This window comes from Achroia grisella, unplaced genomic scaffold (genome assembly GCF_030625045.1).
Source record: "Achroia grisella isolate CSIRO2021 unplaced genomic scaffold, CSIRO_AGI_Agris_v1 utg241, whole genome shotgun sequence".
NCBI lineage: Eukaryota > Metazoa > Arthropoda > Insecta > Lepidoptera > Pyralidae > Achroia > Achroia grisella.
In genome coordinates, this window is record NW_026712734.1 from 2,040,532 (window position 1) to 2,060,101 (window position 19,570).

At 29.9% G+C, this 19,570-nt stretch overlaps 1 protein-coding gene across 4 annotated transcripts in view; it reads right to left on the reverse strand.

Annotated features, from left to right (window-relative positions):
* Positions 1-3,191: 3,191 nt before the first annotated feature.
* Positions 3,192-19,570, reverse strand: part of LOC131842474 (G protein-activated inward rectifier potassium channel 3-like) — a 42,819-nt gene continuing 26,440 nt past the window's right edge. The window contains exons 1-9 of one of the 4 annotated variants that reach the window (XM_059191000.1): positions 15,186-15,411; positions 14,857-15,006; positions 11,760-12,201; positions 10,928-11,107; positions 8,878-9,067; positions 7,477-7,601; positions 5,950-6,055; positions 4,981-5,383; positions 3,192-4,656 (exon numbers count right to left, since the gene is read on the reverse strand). In XM_059191000.1, the coding sequence (XP_059046983.1) occupies positions 4,575-4,656; positions 4,981-5,383; positions 5,950-6,055; positions 7,477-7,601; positions 8,878-9,067; positions 10,928-11,107; positions 11,760-12,201; positions 14,857-14,954 (1,626 nt within the window). In that variant the 5' untranslated portion in view covers positions 14,955-15,006; positions 15,186-15,411 and the 3' untranslated portion in view covers positions 3,192-4,574. Of the gene's footprint in view, positions 4,657-4,976; positions 5,384-5,949; positions 6,056-7,476; positions 7,602-8,877; positions 9,068-10,524; positions 10,705-10,927; positions 11,108-11,759; positions 12,202-14,856; positions 15,413-19,570 lie in introns of those variants that run through there. The other 3 variants (XM_059190999.1, XM_059190998.1, XM_059191001.1) reach the window with 3 other exon arrangements.

Here is a 19,570-nt window from a genome sequence, read left to right on the forward strand (position 1 = left end):
ATCAAGTACTTATTTATAACTTTTAGAATAAAATTAATATTTATTATTTTAAATAAAACTTCCACTGTTTTATTTTGTGATATTATTTATAAAATATATTTATTTCTAGACATGGTTGATATCTACGTAAAAATATATTTATAAACAAATTCAAAACTCCTTACTGGTCAGTAATTTGAACTACCATAATATGTAGAGTCATAAACAAGAAGTCTTCGGATCTGGTAGTTTAAAATAGCAGCATCCATAATTTTTATTAAAATTGTCATTACTATTCGTATTATCTTACTACGAATCCTGATAATGGACTACAAGCCCTTAGTACTAGAGAACATGTCTTATTCACCAATAATATTAGGGAATTATAAATACTAATAATAATATCAGGACAATTCACACGGCGCCATCTAGACCCAAGTTAAGCTAGCTACAACTTTTTTTATGGGTACGAGGTAACTGATACAAATACAAAGATATGTATTTTTTCGTAAATATGTATGTATTTATGAAAAAACACCCAGACCGATACAAGCAATCATAATGAATACAAATGTTTGTACCGTTTGTACCGGACATTCGAACCCGCGACCATCGGAAGTAAGGCGGTGTGCTAAACCGCTAGACCACCGAGGCCGTCACTGTCCTACATATCATTGCCACACTTCTCAAAATATCTGTGAAATTACTCTTCACTAATAAAATATTACTTGGTGAACACACTGGTTAAGTAAGCAAATAATAATAAAAAGGTAAGGTTTCAATAAAACACGTAAAATTATAGATAAAGTATAATGTATTTTTTCTGATTATATCAGTATAATACAAATATTTATAATTGGACTAATGTCAACAGCAGCGCCCGCGCCACTTGAGGCCCACGCCCGTGGACTTTTACTGACGTTAATATATCTTCAGTTTTAATTTGTTATGAAAATGAAATCTAATTGGTTATGAAAGTAATTTACCTACATGTAAAAGGCATAGAATGCTTTAAATCAAGACTTTAAAATATCTTATTTTTGTTATAAGATGATGAACTGAATTAGCAACTGGTTAGCTTTGCTTTTACAATTAAATGACCCAGTAATACGGATTACTCTAAACCTTTACCTACGCGTAAGTTTTGTTTCATTATATTTTGTATACATTTGCAGAATACAGAATATATATCCAAACAGAAATACGAAAGCTAGTAAAGTCCACAGATTAAATCTTTCAATTTTTTAATACTAATAGTTATCAGTAATAAATTCGAAGTCAAATTGTTTAGAATAAATCCAGAGATATCTATCTCTTTACAAAGCAACACTTATTAGGATCAAAAAGCATCGCTCTACATAATTTTAATACCGTAATTAACAATAATATAAGCGTTTTACCAATTTATATACAATAATTAGTATCACTAGAAGGAATCACCAATTGAATATCTATGCATCATTTTAGGTTAATATATCTAGTACTTAATACATTGTATTTAGTAGTTAGGTACACGATATTAAATATACATTCAACTTTAGATAAATCTAATTATTTAGTATAAACCAATATAGCTTTTACATTCACTTTAGCGTCTATAACCAGGCCGTTAAGATGTAACTATTACACATATATTTTCTCTGTTAATTACAGTGTCTAAATTTTTACTAAAAGTATAAGAATACATAAAATAATGCTTTTTGTTCCCTTTATGATAAATCGATATTGTCACTAATATATAGAACGGTTGAAACGTGATTGTTTACATATCTAACTATATAATGAAATATATAAAAATACATGTAGGGTTGCAAATGTAGCAAACAGTTATATTAATATAGTTTAAATCTAAGCCTATTTAATTATTAATAAAATACACAATAATTTGACTATATTCGAATATATAATAATCGAATTTAAGTAAACAATATTTAGTACAAAATAATGTTATTTGTATTTTTTATAACAGTTTGGAGATATTTTTAATAAAATACATAATATTGGGCATATTGATGTTGTACATCAACATACCAGCACACCAAAGTATAATTCTTGTTAAAATTTATATATACACTCACTACAATTGGTCTATGGTCAGGAAACGAATTTGCTGAAATTACTATGTATACAATAACTTTTTTATTTAAGAATTACAAAATAATCATTACATTTAAAAACAGTTTTATTGCAGCTAACATTTTTAATGTACACTCTATTTCAGTAATATTCACAACTCAATTACGTAGATGCTTTTATAATAGACTATTTACCATTTTATTTGGATTTTATCCAATGTGTATAAACAATTAATTTTATATGTAGGATTCGATCCATAAAGCTTCTTTTAAGTAACTGGATAGCATTTGAGTCATTACAGTATCAAAATATTGTAGTTTTAATAATCATTTAAGAGTCGGTAACAAACTAGATAGTTACTGATATAATATTTTTAAAGTATTAATAGGATAGTTACTTATATAGCCTATTTTACTAATAGGACTTGTACTATTATTTTTTTTCAATATATAAATATTGCATTTATAAAATAATTTCTGTCTTGACATTTTAAATGATTTCACATTGTATATTGTATTTAGATAACATTTTTAATATTAAATGACATTTTTATATTATAACCACACACAATAAATTTATAAGTAAAAACTTTCAATTTCATTAATTAAATTATAAAATTTGCAATTTCAATGTAATTTATTGAATTACATAATAATCAATAAAGAATACTGGGAGATAAATTTAGAAAATTATAGATATTTTCTACATTTTCATAATTTTTTATATATACTTTAATTAATGTAATACAATAGTGTCAATGAAGCATATTCTCAATTTTCTACAGCTAATAAAATTAACTAAATAAATACTTGATCTAAATACAACCCTATCTGGTACATCGATGTTTGCCGTTGTAGTACTACATATACATGAAGTAGAATTTATGAATTATATTTATCTGTACTGACGATTCTTCCATTCGAATTCTAATTTGAATTCAATATTTATTTATTTTTATTTAAAATGGGAATATGTTATTTATTTGTAAAAGGAAGACCGAAATTTCTGGTACACACATGAGTTTTATTAAAAGTTAGCCACATTTATTAGGTAAAATGGATATTTACCTAACAAAAGTATGTGCTATTAAATATCTATATATTATAAATATACTACATAAAAGGAAACAACTAAAATAAAAGGAATCTATAATAATAATTAGGTACCTATTTCATTAGTTTTCATTATAAGGTAATAACGTGGACAGTGGATTTTGAATCACGACATAATTTCATGCTTAATTGAAAGAAATAATCCGAGATTGTAGCCCTTTACTAAACTATTTTTTAATGAATGTAAACCAAATTTAATTTTAATGAATTTATACCAAAGAAAGAAACGCGAGTCATTTTTCTATAAAAGCACCAATAAATTACTTACCAGCTACTTTATTATCATCATTAAAATAGATAATAATACATTTTGGCATAAGTATACTACTTTAGAAGCATTATACTTCCTCCATTTTATACATTATAGCAGTCTATTCTTATTATTGTTTTACAGTTCGTCTCGAAATAATTAACTAAGTCAGACATTACAGTAATTCAAAAGGCTCAATTAAAAAAAATTTTGATGCATATAAGCGATTAAAAAATATTTATACAAGTGGCAAAGTGGCTGTCAAAAAAATAAAAATACATAAGAACATCACAGGATATATACTGTGCCGCCCGTTGTACCCTTTAAGCGATCTTGTACTTATAGCTCCGATATGAAAAAAAAATATGTAAAAATGTTACATATCATTGGACTAATATCAAAACGCATAACCCCACAAAATATATTCGAAATAAGATTTTTAATGCTATTTAATGTAGTATTTTGAAGTCTGTGTATTGATTACTTCATAAAAGCCACATACTTTAATATAAACAGTTTTACTTGTTCGTCTATGATTCATCAATTGGGAGTTACGTATTTTGGTAATTTAGCTGACGATATGTATTCAAATTAACAATTAGAAATTAAGCAATTTTTTTCAGTCTAAACTACTCTAACCCCTTCTAAATAATGGGACTCAAGTTTCTACGATGTCTATCTAATAAATACTAGTTAAAATATCTTTTTGCAAACACCTTAAAGATGTTCTTAATTCTAAATAAATCGTAATCTTATGTTTTATCCTCATTGATAATAAGTAGGTACAGTCATCGTCATAAATATTATGTCACATAGTGTCATAAATACGAAGTTCTTATTTATAATCGGAATATATATCAAGAAAATTTTGTCAATTTAGACCATATTCAATATATATGTTCAGTAAAATATATTAACCAGTATTGATCGTATATATATGAAGTTAACTATACCTCTCAACTACTATCAATTAAGCTCAGTTAACTGACAAGATGCTACTGCATGGCCCTGTGTGCTAAGTTCCTTAATTTCTACTATTCATCTATTTCTACTCGGAAGTTCTCGATATTCTCGTTGCTGATGGAGAAACGGACGTTGAGATTGCGTTTGTGTTTGTGCGTGAAGTCCGAAGTAGTGTTGTGTTCTCGTAGTGGGCGTCAGGCCTCCGGGTCAGGACTCGTCACCAAAATGGGGATGGGTGGTGGAATCTTCTCTTCTATGGAATTTGTAGTTGGAGATCTATAAGGAATATTAAAGATCAATTAGTTATGAATATTAAAATAAAATTAATTTGGAATTAATTTGACTATGTTGTACCAAGTTATACTCAACTTACATACACATAGAATATTGGACCAAAGTAGTTAATTCTTTGACTGTTAGTGATTTATAAAAAAGAGTAGCAGTTCCTACGGTGCTACCCGTATGAATATGAATAAAAACTTTTCTCCGTGTCAATTTAGGATATGCGCTATCAATACTTACAGCAAAAACACATTTAAATCTAACCCAACACTTTATTAAGAATTAATGCAATTAAAAAACACAGAAAAAGAAACTCACTTTTTGATTTTATGTTTTTCATCTATTTTATGGTCGTGACCATTAATAGCATGGGCAATACCGTTTGGGATATGCCCGTGTACTTTCTTCATGCTAGCGTGACTATGACTCCTATGTATATGACCTTCCTTTGGCTCTGTATGTTTTATATCTCCAACCATAGCCATATGGTTTTTGGGCAACGACTCTGGCCCGTTCTCTACTGCTAAGTGCGTGTGACTGGGATTTCTAGATTTCTCATTTATGTTTTGAACAAAATTATTTTGCGCCATCAGTCTATTTTCTTGTACACGGGATTCGGGGATCTTGATTTCAATATGTTCGTCAAGGGACATCGAGTCGACGGAGCTGAGGTCTAAGGTGTCGTTGGAGAACGTCTTCGGTATGGTTCCCAGCATGCGATCTGATAGGGAAAATGTTTCGTAAGTATATTATTATATATTATTTCATATAGATGCAGGGTACGTGACACTTTAGTAGCGATGTACGTGTTTCTGTGCCAATATATATATTTACATATATATATATATATATAGGTGATGGTAGCCACTTACCATCAGTTGGACCGTCAGATGGTTTGCTATTCCAGTTTCATAGAAAGAATAAAAACCGAAGATAGTAATTACTATACACAAATAATTGCATTATACGTGTATACTAATTACTATTCATATTGTATAAGAATAATATTGAATTAATGCGAGGGTTATTAATAATAAATTTTCATTGTCATAACAATTTGAATATAGGCGACAGTTACCGCTTAACATCAGGTAGTACGTAAGTTTGCTTGTTTACCATTCAAATTACAATAAATAAAAATATTAACTTCCTATTGATGAACACGGATCTAATATAAGTGGAGAATTAAAAGCCAATTATTAATATTTCACATTCTCAATACGACAAGACTTCGACATTCTGAAGATAAAAATACACTATACTGTCAGTAGATAAGTATGTAATTACCCAGTTTTTGTGAAGTGGAAACAGTCGCCCTGAGCTCGTCGAGTTGTTTTGCTGAACACAATGGAGTATCGACCTCGTAAGTATTGTTAAATCTTGTATAATCAACCTGGAAAATAATTTATTTTACTATTATTCAATTTATAAAGAAACCAGATATATTTCTTACTAAAATAATATGGGAATGATAAAATATCGTTCACTTCTATTCTTTCATAATTCGTAACATAAAATGGGATGACTACCCTCAGAAGACTGTACGGCTGCTACCATTATATTATTGCAATTTGATATAAATAATAATAACCCTTGACAATTCACGCAGTGCCATATAGTCCCAAGCTAATCAGAGTTAGTGTTATGCGTTATGACGCTAGGTACTAGACAGCTGATTGAAATACTTAGATACCTACATTTCTTTTTGTGAACGCATACATAATATATACAAAAAACACGCTCACCAATACAACCAATAATTAATACTCTTGAAATTAAAATTTTTCAATCGTGCAAGTAATAGAACCGGGTCCATTGGAAATAAAATGGTCTGCTAAACCGCTTGACCACCTAGGATGTCTGGAGGTTTCATTTGTTTATTTACGTGAGATAATATTGGCAAAAGATATGTATGTAATATTTACAATTAGGAGGTAATAAATTGAGTGAATGACCCAATCCTACATTAATATGGTAATTAAAATTAATTGATCGGCATTCAGTGAATAAACTAATAAAGATAGTGTAAATTAATAACTCCTGCAAATATCGTTAACATAAATTTGTTTATAGTAAATTTCATACATTCTGCTTCTTATATAAAAATATGTGATAGATATTCTTGATTAAATTACCCCCACCAAAGATAAAAGGTAAATAAAAGTATAACTTTATATCTTATTGATAATGGCTAGTTAATACTACGCAATTATTATTAAATTACTACATCTGTTACTGTTCTATGGAAGTTATTATTTTTACTTTAGTTAAATCGTCATGAATATATATCTAATAAGTCTGTTAATTTTGCGAGTATCTAGTTCGATACATAATTATAAAGAACAAAAGGAAATCTAAGCAATGAGGAAATCTATTCCTCATTGCTCGGTCCTCAATATTGTACTCAAACACAATCAACAATTGCAAATATATTGATCTGTAATGTTTAAATATCTTTTCCATATAAGTATTAAAGTAAGCAACAATAAAAATTAAAACTAGTACTATTACAGTAGTAGTCAATAGTAAGGAAGGTAAATATATGCGACATATGTTTCCTTGATACCTCAGGATTTAATTTAGAACTTAAAACAAATTAGGAACTCAATTCACAATACCGATGATTATACAAATGAATCATTATAAAAATAAATCAAGAGGATAAATATGATGTATATAGTAAACCATATAGATTTTTATTTGCACCCACGTTCATGCAAATAATCAGAATACATAACGAAGCGTCGTGTTTTTTTTTTCATCCTTAGTCAGCCATGGAGCTATGAAATCATTAATAAATTTAGAAATGTTTACCTCATATTCTCCTGTGTCTTTTCTAAATGTCACCATGGTTTCGAAACGGTGTCCCCATAGTACTTCGGATGGTAAGAAACTACTACGTGCTTGTGTGGTCATTCCGGTAGACTCAATCACGCCCTCTGGAAAATATAGAAGCACCCATTTAGACTATTTGATAATAAATAAATAATAAATTATTGACAACAATGAGAATCTCACAGATGCCGTGCTTTACATGGGATCTGAATTATATTGAGATAATTTACACATGATATATATAATTTATTATTATAATACTATAGTATAATAATATTATAATACTATAATACCACAATTTAACTATATTTACTGCACTAGATTATACCTACAATAAAATGTGAGTAAAAGTCGTAGTATTGCAAATGTTGAAAATACTAAATTATACCTTGCAAGGTATAACATAGTTTTTAATATTTACAAAATTTACAGTACTTCCCCTTACAATCTTTTGATTTATTCATAAGTTTTATATCAATATAGAACCGGTATAAGCTATTTGAGGATGTTTTTATATACTAAGTTTGTACTGAGGGATTCCCTGTTAATTTTATTGTTGCTGGCGAAAATTGTAAAGTGAATTATATTCTCTATCTGCTGAGAGAATAATGCATGTTAAATTACCGAAATTTAAACTGAAGATTGCATATTTTATCGTAATCACAGTCAAATATTATTATTACAATATTATTGGAAAATTGATCCCGTTAGTCCCTATTTCTAATTCGATGTGTTTAACGTTTAATAATTTAATTTCTTCGATCCGAATATTCGGATATGTAATCTTGCAATAGGCGCATAATGCATTGTGTAAACTATATTTTGTAATGCATACTAGATACCTAAATTATATTATGACCAGTACACAAATTGAAATTATTCGTGCGCAGAGATCCAGGGCAAATTACCAAACAGCCGTCACGCAGGGAAGTGCCAATGACATATGCTGTTTTCATATATAGTTATAATTCTTCTGCGACAAGTTTTATTTTTAAAAAGAGTTTCTTGAAGCGAATGATATATAGTGTAACATATGGTATATATAAATAAACGTGCCATTATATCAATATATACGTTACATGATATATTTACCAATTATAATCTTAATTGACTTTGATTCCGTACGCTTAATCATTAACAAAATATACTTTCGACTGAAGTCCATTAAAATAGTTCTAATAATTCTTAATTTAACTACGTAACTCTTTTAATAAGGCCTATTACCTTATAAGTAATGTTCTGTATGAACACCAATTATAAAATAATAGTAATTCGGAATTCTAATTTCGGAAGTAGGTCACAATCGATAGGGTCAATGCTTTTCTGGCCTTACGTATATACGACTGGTACAACTAAATTATATGTAATTGATATACATACCTAACATAACAACAATTTCAAATCTCTCCCTTAACATATCTGAAGCAGATAGGTTGTACAACGGTGATTTCTCGTTGATCTTGTGAACTATAGTCATTGGCCAAATAAACATAAGTCTGTCTTCTTCACCGTCAGCCCCCACCTTCAACTCTTGCTGGTAGAATGGCAGTACTTCTCCCTCTCTGGTTGTCTGTTGAATTATAAGAACATGATAAAGAAAAGTAGCAATACTGTTACTTTACTATTTTAAATGTTAATTAAAGATTTAAAACTAAGCGATCATGTATGGACAGATATTATAAATTGCTTTTGGAATTAAATACTGAATTTATATGTGCGTATATCGTTATTAAGTTGCTACTAATTTACCAGTAAGTACATTGATATAATAATGTAATTGGAATTATTAATATCTGTCTAATAATAATACTAACGTGCATTTAGAAGAGATAAAATTAAATAACTTTCACCCACATAGTTATTTTAAATAGCAGAATGTACGTAGAAATAATTTCACTAGTGTTACATCTACGCTCATTGCCGTAGTGACACCAATTTTACATTGTCAGTGCTAAAGCAATCTAAACTCTCTCTCTACAATATTAAGAGCATTATTGCTGTGTCAAAGCTGATGCTAGATCACCGCTAACCTCGACGCAAGGATAGAATTCTGCATGTAGCGACTATTTGCATGCTAACAAAACTAATTAAATGTTTTTTTTTTTGTTATTGTTAACACATACTGTTATTAATAGCATTAGAATATCTGTATGAAATAAAACCTAAAGAAATTTAAGTATCCAGTATAATACATAGTTTTTTTAAATAAATGAAATATTAACAAAATATACATTTGCTATTATTGGTATATTATACAAACTAATGTAATTTTCATATTACACAAACATTATTAAACTGGATTGTTAGTTGGTTAATATGAATAGAGAGACACAAAATTAAACAACAGAAACAGGCAGTCACTTAAAACACAAATTCTAAAAACAATAAAGATATCTAATAATACTCATCATATTAAAAAAGAAACGACTATATGTTTTTTTATTATTTCTTTTGTGTTAATACTATAGTACAATATCTGTCATGTTTTCATAATATATCGTTCATAACCTCTTCACAAAGCATGTAGGTAGGTACTGTTCATTGCCAATAATCTATGTAATAAACAGAATTGAGGAGTAAAAATTATATTGTTATGAAGACATTAGTCATCCAACTTATAAACAATTTGGTCAGCTTCAATTGAAATCATACGCGGACGTCAAGACATCGTAAAACATTTTAAACGTGCACCTAATTATAAGGCCAGTAGACACAATTTGTTTGTTTATTATATAGGCAAATATATATATTAATTTAATTGTTAAAACATATATTTTTTTATTCCATATATTTAATTCTAAATTCAGTCATTTAGACTGTCATTTATGTATTAAGTGACCACTTATAAAACTATTAATAAAGCAAGGGTTAAAGCAAGAAAACAAATAGGCGCTGTGCAAATTATGCATGTCCATAGATGGGTCAAAAAATGGGTTACGAACAAGTTTCTAGATACAGCACATAAAATCAATGCAATCTATGTATAAATTACAAAAGTACAAATACTTATCACGTATTATAATATACCTTTTTGCGTATAATCTGAGCACGCACGTGAGCTTCGAGTATATGCGACTTGCGTATATCACCGACGCGGAATAGTAGGCAGAATTCTCCGTCCCTTAGACAAATCACCGCATTCCTTGAGAATAGGAGAGTGGTGTTACGCTTTTTGGCTCGAGCCAGCTTCGCGAATATTAGACCCACCTATGGACAAGAAAGAAGAATAGTTTTGAAATATTTGTATCTACTATTTCAAAACTATGAAAGTTGATATCTGAACCTGTTCAGCTAAATATCCCGTTCAGCATTCAACTCTCATGGTGTTAAAGAACAGAGTGTGGAGTCAGTGCAAACATAGACGTTTGATAAGCGTGCTGACTGAAATCCCCAATCACTAACCAGTCTCCGTTTTGTCGTAATAAAATACCTTGCGGCGAATTATCTGTGCCCTAATATGGGCTTCGACAATATGCGATTTTCTCATATCACCAACACGGAACATCAGGCATAGTTGGCCATCTCGCAAACATATGACAGCATTTCGGGAGTACAAGAGAGTCTGAGCTCGTTTCTTTGGTCTAGAGAGCTTTGCGAACACGATGCCCACCTAAAATTAGAATAACCTTGTTGCAAACTGCCATGCTACTGGATAACTGAGACCATCATCCCGAGGTTACTAGTGTTTAAAATTACCAATAATTTAAGATCACCTAGTGTGTATAAATACTATGCAGGTACTAATAGTGTATTAAAGTGTTAGTTTACTGTTTTTTAACGGTGGGCACCATATTAAAAGATGGTAATTATTTGAAGAGAACATCTGGCTTATAGAGTTTGGTACTTTTATGTCTGGCATGTTGCCAAGCTTATTTTATTATTATCATAATCGTCTCAAAGTTCGAAGATTATTTTTAATTATAATACATAATATCAATAAATATAGAACAGGGATAGACTACTTCATATTGACTATGTTACATTATAACTGATTTTAAAGAATCCCATATTCAAATAACTGATTACATTGTTATAAACATACATAATACAGTGTTTACGACAAGGAAAGATATTACGTTGATTTATAGTGCTTTAAAATATTTGCATCTCGAGTTGAAGTGTATTTTAATTAACATCGCAATAGTATGATTTTCTTGAGTAATATAATAGAATAAAGTGAACATTATTCAGATGTAGGAGCGACTATTTTGCATTTCTTTCATTGTCTAGATAATGATGATCATAATAATGAAATTACTTACCATAAAAGCTTGAATAAAGACACCGACAATGCTCTGGATGCACATAACAAATATAGCTTCTGGGCATTCTTCGTTTGTTGTTCTGGAACCGTAGCCGATAGTGTGCTGAGTCTCGACGGAAAACAAAAAGCATCCAGTGAAGGTATTGACATTATTAAGGCAAGGGATAAGGGTAACATTTGAATCAGGTTGGGGACTGAGGTCGCCGTGGGTGAAAATGATAAGCCACCAAATCAAGGCAAATAAGAGCCAGGAGAGGATGAACGAGAGAGCGAACACAAGCAGCGTCCAGCGCCACTGAGCGTCCACTAGTGTCGTGAAGATGTCCTGAAGGTATCGGCGTCTGCGCTTGGCCACGTTCCATTGGACGACGTTGCAGTCTCCGTGCTTGAAGATGACGCGCTTTCTTACACGACGAGCTGCATAACGGGCTTGACGGTATCTGAAATGAGATAGAATTTGTATTTACCAAAGATAGGTAAGAAGTCTTCTGCGTTCAATTGTATTTCTATTGCAGGGTCGAATTCGGCAGTGAAAGTATAGAATAATAGGCGTGATAAGTAAAGCATTTTGAAAACGCTGTCACCATGCTATATGCAGATAGGGTCATAGTGGATGTTTATATTAACCCATTGCCCAACCGAGTTCCATGGCTGTCTAGCGATACGCGTCGTGTGCAAAACGCGTAAATTGATTACTAAAATAAAACTAAAATGCTATGTCTCTTATGTTGAGGTTACTGGCTCTGAAGTAACTATCTACCATGATTAACTAGTTAATTATCTTTCAACCAACTGAAAAATCCAGAAGCTCGTTAATTCACCCATAGTTTTTACCTATAGATTGATGATTTTTTTGTAGTAGAATTTGTTTTTTTCTAGCTTAATAGTAAATACTCTAAGATTAATTATTTGTGGTACAAAATCCTACATTCTAAATAAATAAAGAGAAATAGGATATCTATCCAAGATAATATAATAAAAAATAAAAGTATAATGAATAAATAGTAGGTAATTAAACACTGCCTAATGTATGTCAAAGGTTCAATAGCTTACGATTGATTTCTGTTGATATAAAATCATATTACGGTCATTGTTCTACCCGAATCACCCAAAAGTGTATGTAAACAATATTCATCATTTTCAAGTGTCAATTGCAATTGGGTACCTACGTTTCTATGTGTTTTATATCTCTGATATTTTAAATTAAAATTTTGCATTTTATACACGTGGTCTTAATCATCAAAATCAATCAAATCTATTTAATTATTAACTTAGTAACAGACATTATTTTATCGATTAGAGGAAATATTTTTATGATTTATACAGCTAAGATATAGTGAGAGCAAGAAATTATATTTACTAAATATAATTTAAAAAAGGAAAAACAAGAGGCAAATACTCTAGTTTATGGCACTCTAGTCTAGTTTATATATTGATACATAATTTGATGTTCTAAATCTACATTTTCTAATTATTTTACGACATATTATTTCTAAAGTCTTTGTCAAAGTATAAATGTCTGTATCCTTTTGGGTTCAGTAGATATCGTGAGTGAATAAGTGGTGTTTCGCTTATATAGATAATATGTGAGTGCATATTAAGGATTTTACGTCGCACTCTAGATAGTGTTATCCAGTATTAGGGCACCACATAAACCAAGTGTACCACTTAAATTTATCAGCACAAATACTTTTATTGAATTTTTTTATCTAACCAAAAAAGGTTAGAAATTATTTTTCATGTGCAAATGATAAATAATAATGTATTTTTTTGGTATTCAGCGACTGTTGGTTTCTTTTATTTATTTCCCATTTGGTATAAACATGATTTGATATATCATACCATACACCATTAAGCCTTACCACCATACGAACAACATTTTTTACTTGTTATTGAGGATATCTAAATGATTGCGATTTGATTTTACTTTGTTTATTTTAGATAGATAGATATATAGTGTTGTAGAATAGTTATAGCTATAATGTAGAGGAATTAGTTATAAGTACAACCTAGCATACATAATAATATAATGGTTAGTGATGTCACTTTATTCGACAAGAAGCTTAATTAATACTAATTAAAAACACCCAATTAATGTGCGCGTAGCTTAGATAGATAGGTAGTAGCTATTATAATTAGGTAGTACAAATGATGATGGACTCATGTAATAGATTGATCAATTTCAGTCCATTGAGGTCAAATTTAAACTAAATCACTAACTCAATACCTATACGATTGACTTCTTTGTATTATGACTTTTGGAAGTCGGATCGGAAAGAGTTGTTCTACTACGGACCACTACACAGTTATATTAGTATATGTATTATAGTAGATAGTAACTATCAAGCGATTAGTTGAGTTGATATACGTATTTCCAGAAAGAGCTCGCTATAATCAAGACCAACCCTAATAAAATTCCAATGATTGCAAAAGAATTATAAAACTGTTTAGTTAGTTGAATCTATAACTTTATTTTGAAAATCAGTTGAATAAGTATGAAAATTACTGTTCCACCCACATCCAATGAATAAATGCGACAGATTTTACGACCGCATAATCATTGTGAATATTTTATGCACTTCTAAGTACAATTAAATCCGCGACGATTAAGCTAACCAAGTTATGAAAACTTGTAAACGATACCTACACATTAAATATTAAGAAAATCATAAACTGTGTAATTATTTTAATGTGGCGGTTATCAGGAAACCACAGGACATAAAAAGTGCGTGGCAGTATTTTATAATCACCATATTTCTATATAAAGAACGTCTATTGCTGCAAGTACTTGTTATATTTATTGCTAAAAATTAATTTACAGAAAATGGTTGATAAATTTAATAAGAAACCATGTTTATAAATTTCACAATATTTTACTATTAATACCTTGTCAAAGCTTAGTTATTCTGAGAAATATCTTAGTAGAAACTATTTGACTTGCCAAATATTTGGAGTTGCACAAAGATCTGTACTTTCTTTTGGCTTTACAATCTGTTGTGCGTCAGGCATAATATTTGTATTCGTATTGGAAAAACAAAGATCAAAACATACAGTAGAAGAAACAAACTTGAATCGATTGTACTTTATAATGTTACCTTAGCGATTCCTCTCTCCAAGCAGACTCTGATGAGTTGATTGGCTTTCCTGTCATCAACATCGATACCTGACTTATACATCGTTTTAGTCCAGACATACTGTTAGACAATATCTTTCACTTATTTAAGCAACGTGCCTATCTCCAATACCTAAATATATTTTCGTACAAACAAAGACATAAAAACTACAATTAGGGCGATACCAGCGCCACTATAATAATATTAACCTTATAAGAAAATATCACACAATTGAATACTTCTTGAAGAAAAATCAAAAACTAATTCTTTATGAAAGTATAGAGAGTATTAAATTAGAAACAAAATTTTACAGAATCGTCTCCAATCTATCTTTTAGAAGTACGTTAATAAGAGATTCACTGAACACTTCCTTAATATCGAATAGGAGCACTACGAATTTTCGTAACATCGTCCCGGTTAAAAACACTGTAGAGGAAAATGGCGTCGCAGAAAATTGAGTATTCCCGCGATAAGTTCTACTCTCATACCGATTACGAGACGATTTGGTCCAATACTGAATCAGGCGGATGTTAACAAAATAGATGGGAAGACGTTCAGAAACATTCTCGTGCCAACGCCGCCAGTGGCGCCGCGGCGCGTCGCGTCTTGCCCAGGCTATTTTTTTCATAAAAACTATAGTTTGTCTTCATATAGGTATAGGTGTGGACCATGAACACTAATAAAGATTACTGACGGTCTATACATAAATGTTTAGATTGCGTGATTCCAGAAGAGCAAATTAATACCACTTTATTCCCAAAGAAAATATTATGAAGCTTACTATTGCGCAGCACTAAATATTTGGTTTGTTGATTGGATGATACACATATATGCGATTCATGATATGTAAAAAACATTAAGTATACTCGCACAACAAGTAATAATATTTCTTAGAGTTATTTATTTTCTTAAGTTCCATTACTAATTGTTTATCTGATAAAACTGCAATTGTTCTCAGAATAAGAATATATGTAATTATGTATAATTATATGCATAGATATCTTATCATACTCAGATGTAAAGAAACTAACTAGGCATGTCAATAACTTAATGATAAATTAAGTCGTAAATAATGCTTGGTGCGGTCGTTGAATTTTCTATTATTATGCTCATAATGTTTTAGTTATTTATATGAATCAATCTTAAATTATAGTCTAAGTGTCTAATTCTAACTGAGAGTAATTTATATTGGAAAACTATTGATCTTGATTGATAATGTAGCATCATTATCACAACATTAAATGACACCAGGCATCAATGAAAATAAACCATTTTCATAAGATCAGGAGATAATATGCATATTATCAAGCTAATCAGGTTGACTGGTTGGTACAAAGTTTTTTTAGAATTCTTATTTTTACACTAATGTATGTACATATGTTCATATACATTAACATCATATAAGAATGATACAGACTAAAAACATTATTTAGAAGCACGTGGTGTATTATTTATAACACCATGTGTATATTAAAATGCATCTCATGCAAATCAAGGAATAATAAATCTTGGCATATTACGAACAAAACATTCTTATATGATAAGTGTCCTTTCATATCTTCTATGTAAATATCTATTTTACTCGTATACATATTACTATGAGTTTTAGAATTACTTGCAATATACTTCTTAAACCATGTAAATAATAATCGGTGACTTTTATATATATTTGTATGGAGTAATCTAGACACTAAATTATTTGATTTACATCAACATTGAATTATTACTATGTAATGTGAATAAATCATTGGCATCAAAGTAAATTTATTTCTGTATCTACTTGTTTTATATGAGTGCCTATTTTGATGTTGCCAATAGTCATTGTATCTTTATAATATATAGGTAAGTTTTAATACCGTGAAATGATGTAATCTATTACATTTAACAGATTTAGTCTAATGAAAAATGCAACTAATACCAATTTAGATTGTAATATACAATATATAAAGTAAATTGTAATTGAATAACACATAAAATGGTGTCGAATGGAGAACGTGTTTCAATATCTAAGAATTTTTGATTGTAAGGTAAACTTCAGTAAAGTTTATGTAGCAGTTTCCAGTATTCTTACTTTGGTATCCGTCCAAATATTTAGTACACCTATTATATAAAATATTATATATATAAGAATTTATAAGTTCTCACTGGAGTAGGTATTGAGTTTTTACTTGTAGAAATAAATCATTACATAGATACTCTTTATATCATTTACTTTCAAAGTGAGATACAGGCTTGCGTGTGAGAAGATAAAAGCAATCAAGGTAAAACTGCTTTTAAGGCAGTAAAACGTGGCATAAAAAGGCCAGCATAGTCCAGGATTTTGGTCTTAAGTGGCCTGAATCCTCAAATAATATTGTTTTTTATAATATTGCTTGTACATCTTGTTTTATTACATTATTCTTATATGACATGAGATGTTTACTGTTAAAAAAAATTGTGAACAGTAATGGAATAGAATGGAATAAATATTTTTTTATTATTAATATTATTTTATAATATATCAAAGTGTTTTTGTCATTAAATCAACGAGTCTGGATATTATACTTTCGCATTATGTTATTGAAGAATTAGTTTAAGGAGTATATAGGTAGATGTCTGTTGTCAATCGAAGAGTTAAAACTGACAGTTAGAACTGTACGTGTGTAGCATGCGGTTTACTTGCGTAACTTTAGTTAGTCATCGCATTGTACAAATATTTAAAAGTTTATTTATACCACTACACTTAACAAACAAAAGAGGTTCGTGATTATACAAAATAACTATAGGTTATGGACAACAATTTTGAATAATTACTACTATGTAATAATACCACCTAGTAATAAAAATAAAAATCTAGCAAGACGCACCAAAAACTATTAGACATTGACAATATGTAGATTTATATTTTAGGCGTCCCGTAAGACGTTATTCTTCGAGCTAGATTTTGACAGAATGCGAAAGCCCTCCCGGAGTATTCGACGTGTAGGAGTCATGTTTAGAATCCGACAGTCCTCATAGCTCTTCAAGCTACTGGGATCACCCTCTATTAAAGGTATTAGCGGCAGGTATTCTTAGTATTAATTTTTTAAGTTACTATTTAACATATATCTTATATCTTAATAAAACTATAAACGAGCAAATTTGTGACTATGGATGTTTGTTTCTCTTTCACGCAAAAACTACTGAACGGATTTTGATGAAATTTTACAAAATTGTAGCTTGTACATCACAATAACATATAGGCTATAGATTACATGTGGGTGAAACCGCGGACACAGCTAGTATTAGACAATATAAAGTAATTCGGACAATTAAACAGTAGATCGTACACTGAGAGAAAAATGTGTTACTGTTTACTCACTCAGTTTATTCGCCGACCAGGATATTATTTTACATTTTAATATTAAAATAACCCATGTCATAAGTGCTATTTATTTTCATCTGCCTGTCATGAATAATTCGAACAGACATGAATTTTCGTATACTAAGCCAAATATAGATTAGATGACATGATAACAGCGCTGAAATAAATATTACGTTTTACCTAAACATATCCAGTGGTTCCATGCCAAGAGCTTAGTAAAAAATATAAAATATGATCCTATACTTATCGTACTTCACACATATGTACAAACTATTACGTCTGCATCGACGCTTGTGTTAATGAGTAAAATTATTTAGTTTTTGAAATTAGGTACACCAATTCTTATGAAGTCATACTGCCATAATACAAGAATGAACTCAATTCTGTACCGTAGTGATGCATAGTGACATTTACAGCATGTATTCATTTATCTTTATACATTTATGTAGATTATGAGTGTTACAATGTTATTACTTGCAGCCTATTGGTGCATATTATTAAAAATCAGAAAAGTATTGTTACCTATACTTAGACTGAATGTCCGATACGTTATTTTTTTATTTTCAAATATTCAATTCCATAAAATGACTAAGCGCCGAAATTCTAACAAAAGCTAACTTCTATATATATTCATAAGTAATCATGGAGAAACGAAATTACTGTTTAAAAATATGGCACACAACATTTTGAACACCCATGGCAGATCTTTTTCACAACTATCAGTTGTCTAGTATGTATAGTACAATCTCGGCTTTGTTTATCATTAGATGACACTGTGCAATAGGTTAAGGATAATTTATTTATTTCTTCACTATGTTAGCCACTAGTATACTACTTTGAGTATTAGAACATCATCATCTGCTTCTTCCGTATCCCATTTATATGGGATCGTCGTAATGAGTTTTCTCTTCCTCTTGTTTGTTGGCAATCATCTCCTTTCTTAGCATATCATCTTTCACACATTCCGTCCATCTCTTTTTCGGTCTCCCTCTGCCCTTATAACCATCCACATTCATATATAACACCCTCCTTAAAATATTATCTTCATTCCTACACATTACATGCCCATACCACGACAGACGATTTCTCTTCAACATCTCTGACGCTTTGAGTATTCGACCAATATACAAAATATGTTTATATATTAATTTATTATTAGTTAAAATGCCCATGTTACAAAGTATAAAGTTATTCTAATATAATATTATTCGTATTTATTATAGCAGCTCGTTTCTATTTTATCAACTATAAATAAATATGTATGTTGTGTATTTAGCTACAATAAAATACGTATATTTGCGTACAATGTAGCTAAGTACCTATATACATGCAAAGTTTAATTCTTCCGCGTTT